This window comes from Ranitomeya variabilis, chromosome 3, assembly GCF_051348905.1.
Source record: "Ranitomeya variabilis isolate aRanVar5 chromosome 3, aRanVar5.hap1, whole genome shotgun sequence".
Lineage (NCBI taxonomy): Eukaryota > Metazoa > Chordata > Amphibia > Anura > Dendrobatidae > Ranitomeya > Ranitomeya variabilis.
Genome location: NC_135234.1, coordinates 633,546,671 through 633,560,495, shown reverse-complemented (window position 1 = coordinate 633,560,495; position 13,825 = coordinate 633,546,671). Strand labels below are relative to the sequence as shown.

Sequence of the window (13,825 nt, the reverse complement as noted above, 5' to 3'; positions counted from 1 at the left end):
TCGTTCAAAAGTACAACTCGTCCCGCAAAAAATAAGCCCTCACATGGCCAAATTGATGGAAAAATAAAAAAGTTATGGCTCTGGGAAGGAGGGGAGTGAAAAACGAAAACGGAAAAACGAAAAATCCCAAGGTCATGAAGGGGTTAATATTGACAGATCAGACGATTCTGAAGGCAGCGATACCAAATGGGTGTATATTTTTCTTTTTTTTTTTTTACTTTGAGGAGCGAGGATGGGGGGGGGGGATTTTAACTTATATTTTTAATTTTTTTTTTTCATTTTTTGCATGCTCTCCATCGAAGACTAGAAGCTGCAGTACTTTGATCGTCTTTGGTACACACAGGCCATGATCAGATCGCCTGTGTGCAGCAGAAATGCTCACTTGCTATGAGCGACAACCTTTGGGCAGCGCTCACAGCAATGACATCCAGAGGTCTGCTGCAGTGCTGGCCCATTGGTGACCCGCAATCATGTGACAGGGTGACCAATGGGCGCGATTAGCGCTTCCTGTAAGCGAGAGTTAAATGCCGCTGTTAGAGATCGACAGTGGCATTTAACTGGTTAACAGCCGTGGGTGGATCGTGATTCCACCCGCAGCTGTTGTGGGCACATGTCAGCAGTATAGATCAGCTGTCATGTGCCCGGAAAGGCACAAGCTCAGTGCCGGAGCTTGCGCCAAACAGGGGGAGTCAGACATGGGTATACTATTACACCACATATTGGAAAGGGGGTTAAAAGCACTTGAACATGCTTTTGTTTAGCAATGGAGTCTTGTGTGGTGAGTGTGCATACAGACAATGGAGGTTGAGTGTATTACTTATAGTTTTCTTTGAAATAATTGTACCTGCTATTTCCAGGTCTTTCTATAGCTCTCCACAAGTGGTCCTTGGCGCCTGGACAACTCTTCTAATAATTATTTTCACTCCTCTGTCTGGGAAGTATAGTTTCTCCTCGCAGAGAGCGACATGTTAAGCATGTCGAGGTAAGGAGACTTAAAGCCGCAATGCTCCTCTGGGAAATATGCAAATCATCTCTTCAGAAAGGAAGAGGACTAGAACTCTAGTGCCACCTATTGGAAGTAGCAATCCTAACAGTCAATGTCGACCCTTTAACAAGCCTTGTCACATGACTTAGGATAATAGCCAAACCAGAATCTCAATTTGCAGACACTGTTTGGGGTGAGACGATTTGCATATTTCCCAGAGGAGCATTGCGGCTTTAAGTCTCCTCACCTCGACATGCTTAACATGTCACTCTCCGCAAGGAGAAACGATACATCTTGGATCCCGGTCAGACGCCTCTCAATCAGCCAAACCAAATCTCCACTTTGCACTGACGAGGGGCAGTACCCTGAAACACAATGTCTGCAAATTGAGATTCTGGCTTGGCTTTTATCCTAAGGCTACTTTCACACTAGCGTCGTGCACTGCACGTCGCTATGTGTCGTTTTGTTGAAAAAACGCATCCTGTAAAAGTGCTTGCAGGATGCGTTTTTTCTCCATTGATTTGCATTAGCGTCGCATTGCGACGCTTTAACACACGTCGCAACCGTCGTGCGACGGTTGCGCCGTGTTGTGGCGGACCGTCGGCTGCAAAAAACGTTACATGTAACGTTTTTTGCTGCCGACGGACCGCCATTTCCGACCGCGCATGCGCGGCCGGAACTCCGCCCCCACCTCCCCGCACCCCGTTGTGCGGCGCATTCACTGCTAGCGTCGGTACGTCGGCCCGACGCACTGCGACGGGCCGAGTACGACGCTAGTGTGAAAGTAACAAACTACCAAAAAAATGGTGCAAGAAAATGTCCAAAATGTACAAAAATCTTTATTAAATAAATATAAAAGATATAACAACAAGGAATGCAGAAATGGTGGATAAAAGATGCAGGTAACATGTACCGTATGTCTGGAGATAAATGGCACCTCACCACAAGTCAGCAGACAGGCAGAGCATAACATAATTTGCTTACTGCTACATTTTTAGGACTCAATAAGTATGCCATAAATGGAACACAAAAAAAAAAAAAAAAAATTGTGAACCAGCCAGTACGTATCACATGATATAAGTATACAATGTAAACTAAAGGAGTCCTACCAGCTGCTGTCCTGGGGAGAGCGCATCCACTCCAGACCCACCCCAACGCGCGTTTCGGCGATGTCCTTCCTCAGGGGGCGAAAGTAGTGTGAAAGTAGCCTAAGTCATGTGACAAGGCTTATTAACCCCTTAATGACCCCAGCTTTTTTCGGTTTTGCATTTTTGTCTCCCCTTCTTCCCATAGCCTTTTTATTTTTCCATCAATATGGCCATGTGAGGGCTTATTTTTTGCAGAACTAGTTGTAATTTTGAACGACATCATTGGTTTTAGCATGTTGTGTACTGGAAAACGGGAAGAAAAATCCAAGTGTGGTGAAATTCCCCCAAAAATGTGCAATCCCACACTTGTTTTTTGTTTAGCTTTTTAGCTAGGTTTACTAAATGCTAAAACTGACCTGCCATTATGATTTTTCAGGTCATTATGAGTTTGTAGACACCAAACATGTCTAAGTTCTTTTTTGTCTAAGTAGCAAATAAAATTCCAAACGTTGTTAAAAAATAAGTGGCGCAATTTTCTGAGACCTATAGCGTCTCCATTTTTCGTGATCTGAGGTTGGGTGAGGGCTTATTTTTTGCACGTCGAGCTGGCGTTTTTAATGATACCATTTTGGTGCAGATACGTTCTTTTGATCACCCGTTATTGCATTTTAATACAATGCTGCAGCAAACAAAAAAACGTAATTCTGGCGTTTTTAATTTTTTTCTCACTACGCAGTTTAGCGATCAGGTTAATCCTTTTTTTATTGATAGATTGGGCGATTCTGAACCCGGTGATACCAAATATGTGAAGGTGTGATTTTTTTCCTTATTGTTTTATTTTGAATGGGGCGAAAGGGGGACTTTTTAGACTTTTTTTTAGACTTTCATATATTTTTATTTTTTTCATATATTTTTAAAACATTTTTTTTTTACTTTTGTTATGCTGGCATAGCCTGATCGGCTCTGCTACATAGGAGCGAAGCTCAGATCGCTCCTATGTAGTAGAATTGCTGCACTGCTATGAGCGCCGACCACAGGGTGGCGCTCACAGCAATCCGGCGTCAACAACAGAGGTCTTCAGTAGACCTCTGGTTGTCATGCCGACACATCGCTGACCTCCGATCACGTGACTGGGTCAGCGATGCACGCATTTCTGGCCCAATTGTTGGGAGCGCTAGTTAAATGTCGCTATCAGCGTTTGACAGCGGCACCTATCTAGTTAATAGAAACGGGTGAATCGTGATTCCATCTGCCGCTATTGCGGGCACATGTCAGCTGTACAAAACAGCTGACATGTCCCGGTTTTGATGCAGGCTCACTGCCGGAGCCCACATCAAAGCAGGGGTTCTGACCTCTGACGTACTATTCCGTCCGAGGACAGAAAGGGGTTTAAGGGTTGACATTGACTGTCAGGGTACTGTCTCACAGTGGCACTTTTGTCGCTACGACGGTACGATCCGTGACGTTCCAGCGATATCCATACGATATCGCGGTGTCTGACACGCAGCAGCGATCAGGGACCCTGCTGAGAATCGTACGTCGTAGCAGATCGTTTGGAACTTTCTTTCGTCGCTGGATCTCCCGCTGTCATCGTTGGATCGGTGTGTGTGACACCGATCCAACGATGCGTTCGCTTGTAACCAGGGTAAACATCGGGTTACTAAGCGCAGGGCCGCGCTTAGTAACCCGATGTTTACCCTGGTTACCATCGTAAAAGTAAAAAAAAATAAACAGTACATACTCACATTCCGGTGTCCGTCAGGTCCCTCGCAGCCTGCTTCCCGCTCTGACTGACTGCCGGCCATAAAGTAAGAGCAGAGCACAGCGGTGACGTCACCGCTGTGCTTTCACTTTACGGCGGCACTCAGTCAGAGCGGGAAGCAGACTGCGAGGGACCTGACGGACACCGGAATGTGAGTATGTACTGTTGGTTTTTTTTACTTTTACGATGGTACCCAGGGTAAACATCGGGTCTTAGTAACCCGATGTTTACCCTGGTTACCCGGGGCCTTCGGCATCGTTGGTCGCTGGAGAGCTGTCTGTGACAGCTCCCCAGCGACCACACAACGACTTTCCAACGATCACGGCCAGGTCGTATCGCTGGTCGTGATCGTTGGAAAGTTGCAGAGTGTGACAGTACCCTTAGGATTGCTACTTCCAATAGGTGGCACTAGAGTTCTAGTCCTCTTCCTCTCTGAAGAGACAATTTGAACTCCTCTGTCTGAAATCTTGCAGAAAATAACTAGTCATGGCCGGTTTATAGTGAAATTATTTTCTTTCCACTTCTGGATTATTGCCCCAACAGTGCTCACTGGAACATTCAGCAGTTTAGTAATTCTTCTGTAACCAATGCCATCAGTATGCTTTACAACAATAAGGTTCCGAAAATCTTGAGACACTCACCAATTTTAACTATCATGAGGTGTTTCTTTTGTGGCACACTGGTAATGAGACACCTTTTTATAGACCATCGGTTGAACTACCGTAGTTGATATTTTTCATTAAGTGGCAGGATGGTTTTCCAATTCTGAAAGATTTTAGGTGGAGTCACGACTTCCCATGGCTTTTTGCATCTCTCTTCCGTCATGTGTTCAATACTTTTTCTCTGTAATTTCTCATAATTACACAATTTATGGACATCCATGGTTTGATTTCTCTCCCTGTGTGGATTGGATGGGTTACTGGACATCTGGTGAGAATTTAACGTCAATAGTTTCTAACCAAATTGGTGACGTGTTCAATACTTATTTCACCCGCTGTGCATTATAAAAATTATGACAGTGCTCGGCTACAGCATAAGGCTGGCCATACAAATAAGAAGAGTCAGCCAAACACACTGAATTAATCTGGAGCAATATGAAGTCTACAGGTGCCAACTCACTCTTGATGGCAAATGCCATGGGAAAATGGGATTAGGAATATTGTAGTTTGCATACCTGATTCTCTGTTCAGGCAGCACAAGTCTTCTATGATCTAATACTGTTTACATAACCAATGACATGACAAAAGATGCAAATGTAAATGGTAAATCATATCCCTTATCGTCCTGAAGGTCATTCCTAGGAGATGTACTACTGTGGCATGCAATATCTACATTAAGGCCTGCTACAAATCACAAGTGCATCTAGATGGAGGTCAAATGTGCAGCTGATATAATCCATTGTCCAAATACTCAAAAATCCATTGTCCAAATACTCAAACGCATTTTCAATTCTTCTAGCTTTGCACTATCGTTATGGCTTTTACCCCATCTTAGACACCTGTCTCCATGACCGGCATATTCCAAGTTCAATTATGCAAAACTGACAACCAAGGCCTCATTCAGACATCCGTGAGTCACATATATGTGTTGTGGTATTTTTCATAGATTGTGAGACCTTGCGGCCAGGGACTCTCTCCCCATGTACCAGTCGTGACTTGTATTGATTAAGATTATTGTACTTGTATTTCATTATGTATACCCCTCCTCACATGTAAAGCGCTATGGAATAAATGGAGCTATAATAATAATAATAATAATAATAATAATAATAATAGATACAACATAAACCCATTACAGTGCTCACATGACCCTGCTTTTCTGCAGACCAAGAAGATGTTTGCAATTTATCAGAGTCAGATAAAACATACCCATGAAAATCACATGGCAGTCCACGTACTGTCTGTGATTAACACTGAATATGACTCGCAATTTATTTTATTTTATATTAGAAAATCATTGATGGTAAAAACTGACACTGACCAAATGATGAAAATCCGATAAACGACACTGATAAACAGTGAATAATATTTTTACGTATGAAAAAACTGACAGACGTCATCTTAACTACAAAAAAATATAAAATTTCAGTCTTGTCCTGCGAAAAAAAAAAAAATTGGCACCGCAGCTTGCCTTTAATAAACAATCCTGCTACTGCATAGGAATTTCTCTTCTGTATTTTGTGTGAAAAATCAACAACTGCTATTGATGTGTGATCCCATGTTGGTGATTTTTGTGAAAAATTAATTGAGGACATCTCCCTTTGCAATGAATGGTGACAAGTTAATTCTGCTACAGAAACAGCAGTAGTTCTGCAGAACATGTGCTACTTGTGCATTTACCTTTAGAGGCATGATCAGGCTCACACTGCAGCAGCCATTGCATTAAAAATTAACCAACTGTGGCCTATGAAATAGAAACCATTTACACAGGGAGATCGAGACAGCACTTTCCTGAACACAGGCGGCATATTTATCATAGATGTCTAGAGAAATTTCCATGTGTCCTTTATAGAACAGCGTCAAGGAGTTCAGCACTAAATACGTCAGCCCTCGTGCCCAGAGCATACATGAAATACTCTGCATGCCCCGTATGGAGTCTGCACATACAAGCTGATGGCAGGGCCTCTACCCCAGACTCCAAGGGCTGGCTGACATTGAGAAGTCACATGAGCTCCAGAGCTGGTTCACCTAACAAAGGGTTTCCTCTGCCAACTCAGCTCTGCATTTATAGAACAGAAAGCCAAAGCAAGCGGAGCACAGGGATCTCCACCTATTCCAGCAGAGCGCTACTGTCCCAGAACCCCGCAGCTCTGTGCATCACAGATCTGTCACAAAGCCAAGGACATTGATGGGTGGAGAGGAGACACTCATGGAAACTTCAAGCACCTCCTTCATAAACATTACAGCATTGTAGAAGGTAATGCAAGGACATGTGTGTGACCTTGTGGAGTAGAAACGTAAAGAGTTAGAGGAAAAGAAAGCCTAGGCCTACATGATCATGAAGCAGAGGGGATGCAAAATAATGCATACAACTGAAGATCAGCTCTAGTAATGTTTGCTGCTGCAGCTCTTTCAGGTGAATGGGGAAGCGTCACGCATCCTACAGAAAAAAAAACCTTGCAACAAATCTGATCAGTGCAGACTTTAAGGATGTGTGCACACGATGCAGATTTCCTGCAGAACTGCAGCGGATTTTTCTGCGCAGAAAAGGTGCCGTTCCGCACTGTGATTTACAGTACAATGTAAATCAATGGTAAAAAAAAAAAAAAAAAAAAAAAAAAAAAAGCTGTGCAGATGGTGCAGAAAAATCAGTGCGGAATTGCTGCAGATTTAAAAGAAGTGCATGTCACTTTTGTGCAGTTCCGCAGCGTTTCTGCACCCCTCCATGATAAAAATCCGCAGTGGTAAAAACTGCACAAAATCTGCACCTGCGGATTCTGCCAGGAGATGCAGATTTAGTGCAGAAAATTCTGCACCACATTTCCTACGGGTGCACATAGCCTAAGGGTAAATGTACACAGGCATATTAGCTGTAGATTTACCTGGCACATCACTGTGCAAACCCATAATCAGTAACACACGGGGTTTCCCGCATCTACTGACCTGTGCTGTATTATGCTTCAGGTTTCCCAAATGTGAATCTGCAATGTGTGCATTTCCTTTGAGAGGCATCGTCTGCAGTGTGGGGTGCTGAAATCTCTAAGAAGGGTTGCAATATTACGGTGGCTGTGCTTTCTCACTAGAATTATAGCTGCAATTCCAGACATGGTAGCAGTTCTCATTACCAGTGATGAGCGAGCATGCTCGGATAAATAGCGTGCTATCCCAGTATCTTGGGCGTGCTCGGATAATATGACCGAGTCCGTTTGGCTGCATGTTTTGTGGCTGTTAGCCTCAACACAAGCGGGGATCGACTACCGTATTTTTTGGCGTACAAGACCCCCAACTTTTCACGGGTCATCTTATACGGCGTGTGAAGGCAGCGGTTCCGGATGGTTCCCAGGGTCTGGGTGAGAGGAGACTCTCCTTCAGGCCCTGGGATCCATCTTCATGTAAAAGAAGATGCAATGCATCCTTGGGAACGGAAGCCGCCGCATGCACCGCTGACGGCTGGGAGAACTCCGGGGGCCGTCGGAAGGTAAGTATATCCATATTTTTTATTTTTACACAAATATGGATCCCAGGGCCTGAAGGAGAGTCTCCTCTCCTCCAGACCCTGGGCACCATCCAGGAACGCTCCCTGCACATGCCGTACCCGGCATATAAGACGACCCTCGACTTTTGGGACAATTTTTAGGGGTTAAAAAGTCCTCTTATACGCCGGAAAATACGGTATAGGTCAGGCAATCCCCGCATATGTTGCAGCCACGAATCATGTGGCGGGGGGGGAATGGACTTTGACATAATATCTGGGCAAGTTCGCTCATTACTAATTACCCAAACATACTTCATATTGCCACCGATTCTGAGCCCAGTGCTCAGGCTAGAACTGTGGGCATAAGATGGATGAAAGAATTCAGCCACAATAGCTTCCCTAAATCCAATGGCCTGCTAGGTTTCAGTCTAAACATTACAATGTGTGTGATATCCAGGATGCATTCACAACCCATCATATCTGGTAAAGAAACAAATGTTGGAGAATGTGCTACATGTCATTCATGCACAAAACTGTAATGGCAGGAATTGGGCACTTAAGAACTGTCTGGGTAATAAGGAGTTTCTGAAATTATATAGCTGTCAGCCAAACAATTGTTCAGTCGATTGTTTGGCCAGCAACTATCTTGCCCAACTCCCCCATACACATTATTCCATTTTCAGTTTCACCAAGTGATTTTTCCAAACTGAAGTGTGCAATCCAATTACAGGACACGTGCCCTGCAAACTATAGTCCTGGCTAAAAATTGTGAAAACCAAAAAATTTCTCTGTTGCAAAGTTTGCTGCTTCAGTGTTTGTAGATCTTTAGTCAGATGTTTCTGTGGTTACTGAAGTACAATTGTAAGCATTTCATAAGGTTTTTATACTTTGACAAATTCGTAAGATTTATGCAAAGACTCAATATTTACAGTGTAGACCCTTAACGACTTCTGCAAACTTCTAGATGTCCCAGTCAGATGAGAGCTTCCTGGGATAAAGTAACTTTGCAGGTAGTACCGGACTGATGAAGCCCCCCTAAGGCTGTTTGGGACATCTGGAAGAATATCAGGAGAAACAATGGTGAGCTCTACTGTAAATCTTGTGTCATACTAACAGTAAAGCATCCCGGTAAAGCAACTATTCATGTGCGGGTGTTTTTCATCCGATACTGTGTGCTCATTCACAATTTTGCCTAAAACCACTGCCATGAATAAATAAAGTGATCTACACATCCTCTAAGAGCAGCCTGTAATTATGATCCAGGAACAATTTGGTGACGAACGATGCTTTTTCTAGCATGATGATACCATATCACAAGGGAAAAGCGATCACTAACTGGCTAGATAACTAATCCAATTGAGAACCTGTGGTTAATCCTCAAAAACCAGATGGACAAAAATACACAAAAATTGTGATAAACTAAGCACTGATTTGTCAAGAATGGGTTGCCATCAATCAGGACTTAGCCCAAAAACCGATATCCAGCTGTCAGGGTGAGCTGCAGAATTCTTTAAGAATAAGTGTCAGCACTGTAAATATTCAGTCTCTACCTGAACTTCATCTATTTCTCTATCGAAGTCAAAAAACGTCTGAAACCCTTAGGGTATGTTCACACGATCCTGATTTCAATCCTTTTTTTTTCAGGACAAAAACCACAGCTCTTGGCAGAAAACGCAGGTGCGTTTTTGGTGCGTTTTTGGCGCGTTTTTGATGCGGTTTTTTATGCAGTTTTCTCTGCAGATTGTCTGTGTTTGACACAAATAAAGCTTTAACTGCAGTGGGGGGAAAAAAAAAAAGAAATGATGTCATTTCCTTGTCCAACCCTTTTCTTCTTCCATCCTCCATTTTGGGACTAAACACCAAAATGAGTGGACGTGTTTTGAATGACAGCGCTCCGCAGAGTGCGGAGCGTAGGCCAGATCACAGCCCGCGGATCCAGCTCTATCCAGCTATGCGTCATGCGCCCCTATATTTAACATGGGGGCGCATGGACATGCGTCGCACTTGCGTTTTGCGCCGCATGCGTCACTGCAGCGCACGCATCCGGGCGCAGAGGACGCAGCAAGTTGCATTTTTGCTGCGTCCAAAATCAATCAAAAAAAGGACGCATGCGGCGCAAAACGCAGCGTTGTGCATGCGTTTTGCTGCGTTTTTGTTTGCGTTGTGTGTTGCGGCGCCGACGCTGCGGCGCACAACGCAAATGTGAACATAGCCTAAGTGCCACGTATTTAAGTGCCACGTATCACGTATTTCAGTGCCACGTATCACGTATTTAAGTGCCACGTGCCACGTATTTAAGTGCCACGTATTTAAGTGCCACGTGCCACGTATTTAAGTGCCACGTGCCACGTATTTAAGTGCCACGTGCCACGTATTTAAGTGCCATGTATTTAAGTGCCACGTATTTCAGTGCCACGGCGCACAACGCAAATGTGAACATAGCCTAAGTGCCACGTATTTAAGTGCCACGTATCACGTATTTCAGTGCCACGTATCACGTATTTAAGTGCCACGTGCCACGTATTTAAGTGCCATGTATTTAAGTGCCATGTATTTAAGTGCCACGTATTTCAGTGCCACGTATCACGTATTTAAGTGCCACGTGCCACGTATTTAAGTGCCACGTATTTAAGTGCCACGTATTTCAGTGCCACGTGCCACGTATTTAAGTGCCACGTGCCACGTATTTAAGTGCCATGTATTTAAGTGCCACGTATTTCAGTGCCACGTATCACGTATTTCAGTGCCACGTGCCACGTATTTAAGTGCCACGTGCCACGTATTTAAGTGCCACGTATTTCAGTATCACGTATTTCAGTGCCACATATCACGTATTTCAGTGCCACGTGCCACGTATTTAAGTGCCACGTGCCACGTATTTAAGTGCCATGTATTTAAGTGCCACGTATTTCAGTGCCACGTATCACGTATTTCAGTGCCACGTGCCACATATTTAAGTGACACGTATCACGTATTTAAGTGACACGTATCACGTATAAGTGCCACGTGTCACGTATTTAATTGCCACGTATTTAAGTGCCACGTATCCCACGAAGATTTTCCATGGAGAACAGACACATCCAGAGACATGTCTGCTCTCCACGGCTGCAGCAACACACTGACAGGAGCCATAGTTCCTGTCGGTGTGTCACTGCGCATGCGCGAGCGAGTTTACCGGCGGTCATTGACCCCGGCACTCTCGCTTAACGGCAGTGCTGCATGGGAAAGTTCAACGCAGCTGTACTGCCGTTAACCGAGACGCCGGAGTCATTGAACTCCGGAACAGTACGCGATACACTGCCAGGAGCTTCGCTCCTGGCAGTGTATCGCCGGAGAGCAGCCGATCGGCGTGGGACACTCGTTTTATGGATTCTGCGGACAGGGAGTATGAATTTGATTTTTTATTTTGTGATTTTTTCCTGGAGGATCGAGGGCTTCGCCTACAAGTGTGCTGTTGGTGAGTATATACTCTGTGTTATGTGTTGTATGTACTGTACTGTGTGTCATGTATGTGTATTGTGTGTAGGTGTTTTGTGTAACTTTACAACTGTGCTAAGTCGCCGGACACAGGGACAACTCTCCCATCCTAATACCGGATGGGAGTAGTAGTCCCATACGGCGACTTAGCACAATGGTGGCACTAGCGTCGCATGGGGACACACACACACACACACACACACGCACACACACGCACACACACACACACACACACATACCAATTCAATCAAACGGCCGACACGATCCCCATGCGACGGTATGCCTCCATGTCTCTCCGCCCAAGCACTTCCGCCCACGCACTTCCGGCCGCTTCCCCGCACTTCCGGCTGCAGCGGTTCTGCACCACAAACCGCAATAAAACCCGCAGATATATTTTTGATCTGCGGGTTTTACTGCGGGTTTGACCTCACAATGGAGGTCTATGGGTGCAGAACCGCTGCAGTTTCGGGGAAAGAAGTGACATGCTCCTTCTTTTTTCCCGCACCGATTCATCGCGGCTTTTTAAGGGAAATTCAGGACCGTGTGCACAGCGGTTCCTGTTTTCCATAGGGGTACATTGTAATGTACCCTGCATGGAAAACAGCTGCGGAACCGCAGCGGCAAAACCGCTGCGGTTCTGCAGTAAAAAACGCACTGTGTGAACATGGCCTTACAATAACTATAGAACTATAGAAGCAGCTGACTAAAGCTGTACGAACACTGAAGCACCAAACTGACACAAACATTGGTATGCACAATCTTAAAGTTTTTGGCCACAAGTATACCCCGCTAATCTAAACTTTTTTATGCTAAAAGATGAGGGCTGTAGTAAGACCCCCCCCCCTTGGCTAATGGTTTATATGTGGGAAAGTTTAGCAGAAATAGAGTGAAGAATGCACGCTTCATTTAGGAATAGGCTGCCCCTAAAGGATGTTCGAGATACAACATGCTTTCAAACACTTAATTATAATGACTCCAAAGTTAGAATTTAATAGTCCAATAACGCTACAAAATATCATCGTTTTAAAAATACTTATACTCCATGAATGACTGACAATTTCCTTGAAATTAAAGTGTAAAATGCAGTATGTGCACAGCATAAGAGTGAGTGTCGGGAGCACTATGGTCTGTGTGCACGGCATTCAGCCATGTCTGGCCAGATTCTTACCTCCCAGTACTTGGCCTTGTTAACACCTTCAGCATAAGCCCGAGCAAAGTTGCTCTCACTGTTTAGGGTGGTGATTGCAGCGCTGAACTGGGACATGGGGTGCAGATTGGTGGGAAAGTTGTCCAACATGGTTACGACGTGTGAGGGGAGAGCAGCTCTCTTTGCCCACTCTTTAGAGAGCCAATTAACCTGTAAATCAGAAAATACCCAACAGTGAGAAATGGCAGTAAAGCATGTGCAGGCTGGAGCACTAGTATTGTCATATAGGCGAAGCTCTCATTAATGGCACGATCAACAGATTACAGGAAGGTTTCTACAAGAAGCTCACCTGTTCTTGTGAGGGCACCTCCCCGGTGACCAGGAGCCAGAAAAGTCCCTCAGGTAGGGGCTCCGCGCCTCCTGGTGCCTTGGGCAGCAGCTTCTGGCATTCAGGGATACTGTAACCACGGAAGCGGATGCCCTAGAAACAAATATGGCATTCTGAGTTCTAGAAATGAAGCACAATGGTGTAACTCACTTTGTCTGTAGATCTTACCTCATCAGCATCAAGCACAGATGTTTCGTACACTAATCCTTTCATGCCTCTCATGCCTCCATATACCTAGAGAAGAGACACAAAGACAAACAGGTGTACAGAGGTCTTCATTGAATAAGCTTATTTGAAGAATTTTTTTACGATTTAATTTAACTTCTTAACGCCCATGGAATTTGAACACTGAACAGAAAAAATGTCAGCCGCACACAGGCCTGATGCTGGTTATACAGCCACTGGCAAAAATTATGGAATCACTGGCCTTGGAGGATGTTCATTCAGTTGTTTAATTTTGTAGAAAAAAAGCAGATCACAGACATGGCACAAAACAACAGTCATTTCTATTGATGAGCGAATATACTCGTTACTCAAGATTTCTCGAGCATGCTCGGGGGTCCTCTGAGTATTTTGTAGTGCTCGGAGATTTAGTTTTCATCGCCGCAGCTGAATGATTTACATCTGTTAGCCAGCTTGATTACATGTGGGGATTCCCTAGCAACCAGGCAACCCCCACATGTACTTATGATGGATAACAGATGTAAATCATTCAGCTGCGGCGATGAAAACTAAATCTCCGAGCACTAAAAAATACTTGGAGGACCCCCGAGCATGCTCGGGAAATCTCGAGTACCAAGTATACTCACTCATCACTAATGAAGAGTACTGTTTGACACTCATT

General features: G+C 44.5%; 1 protein-coding gene across 1 annotated transcript in view; it reads right to left on the bottom strand.

Moving 5' to 3' along the window:
- CS (citrate synthase) overlaps positions 1-13,825 on the bottom strand; it is a 54,434-nt gene that overhangs the window by 17,277 nt on the left and 23,332 nt on the right. Inside the window, exons 4-6 of the mRNA XM_077297519.1 lie at positions 13,150-13,215; positions 12,943-13,074; positions 12,615-12,803 (exon numbers count right to left, since the gene is read on the bottom strand). Coding sequence (XP_077153634.1) covers positions 12,615-12,803; positions 12,943-13,074; positions 13,150-13,215 — 387 coding nt within the window. The remainder of the gene's footprint in view (positions 1-12,614; positions 12,804-12,942; positions 13,075-13,149; positions 13,216-13,825) is intronic.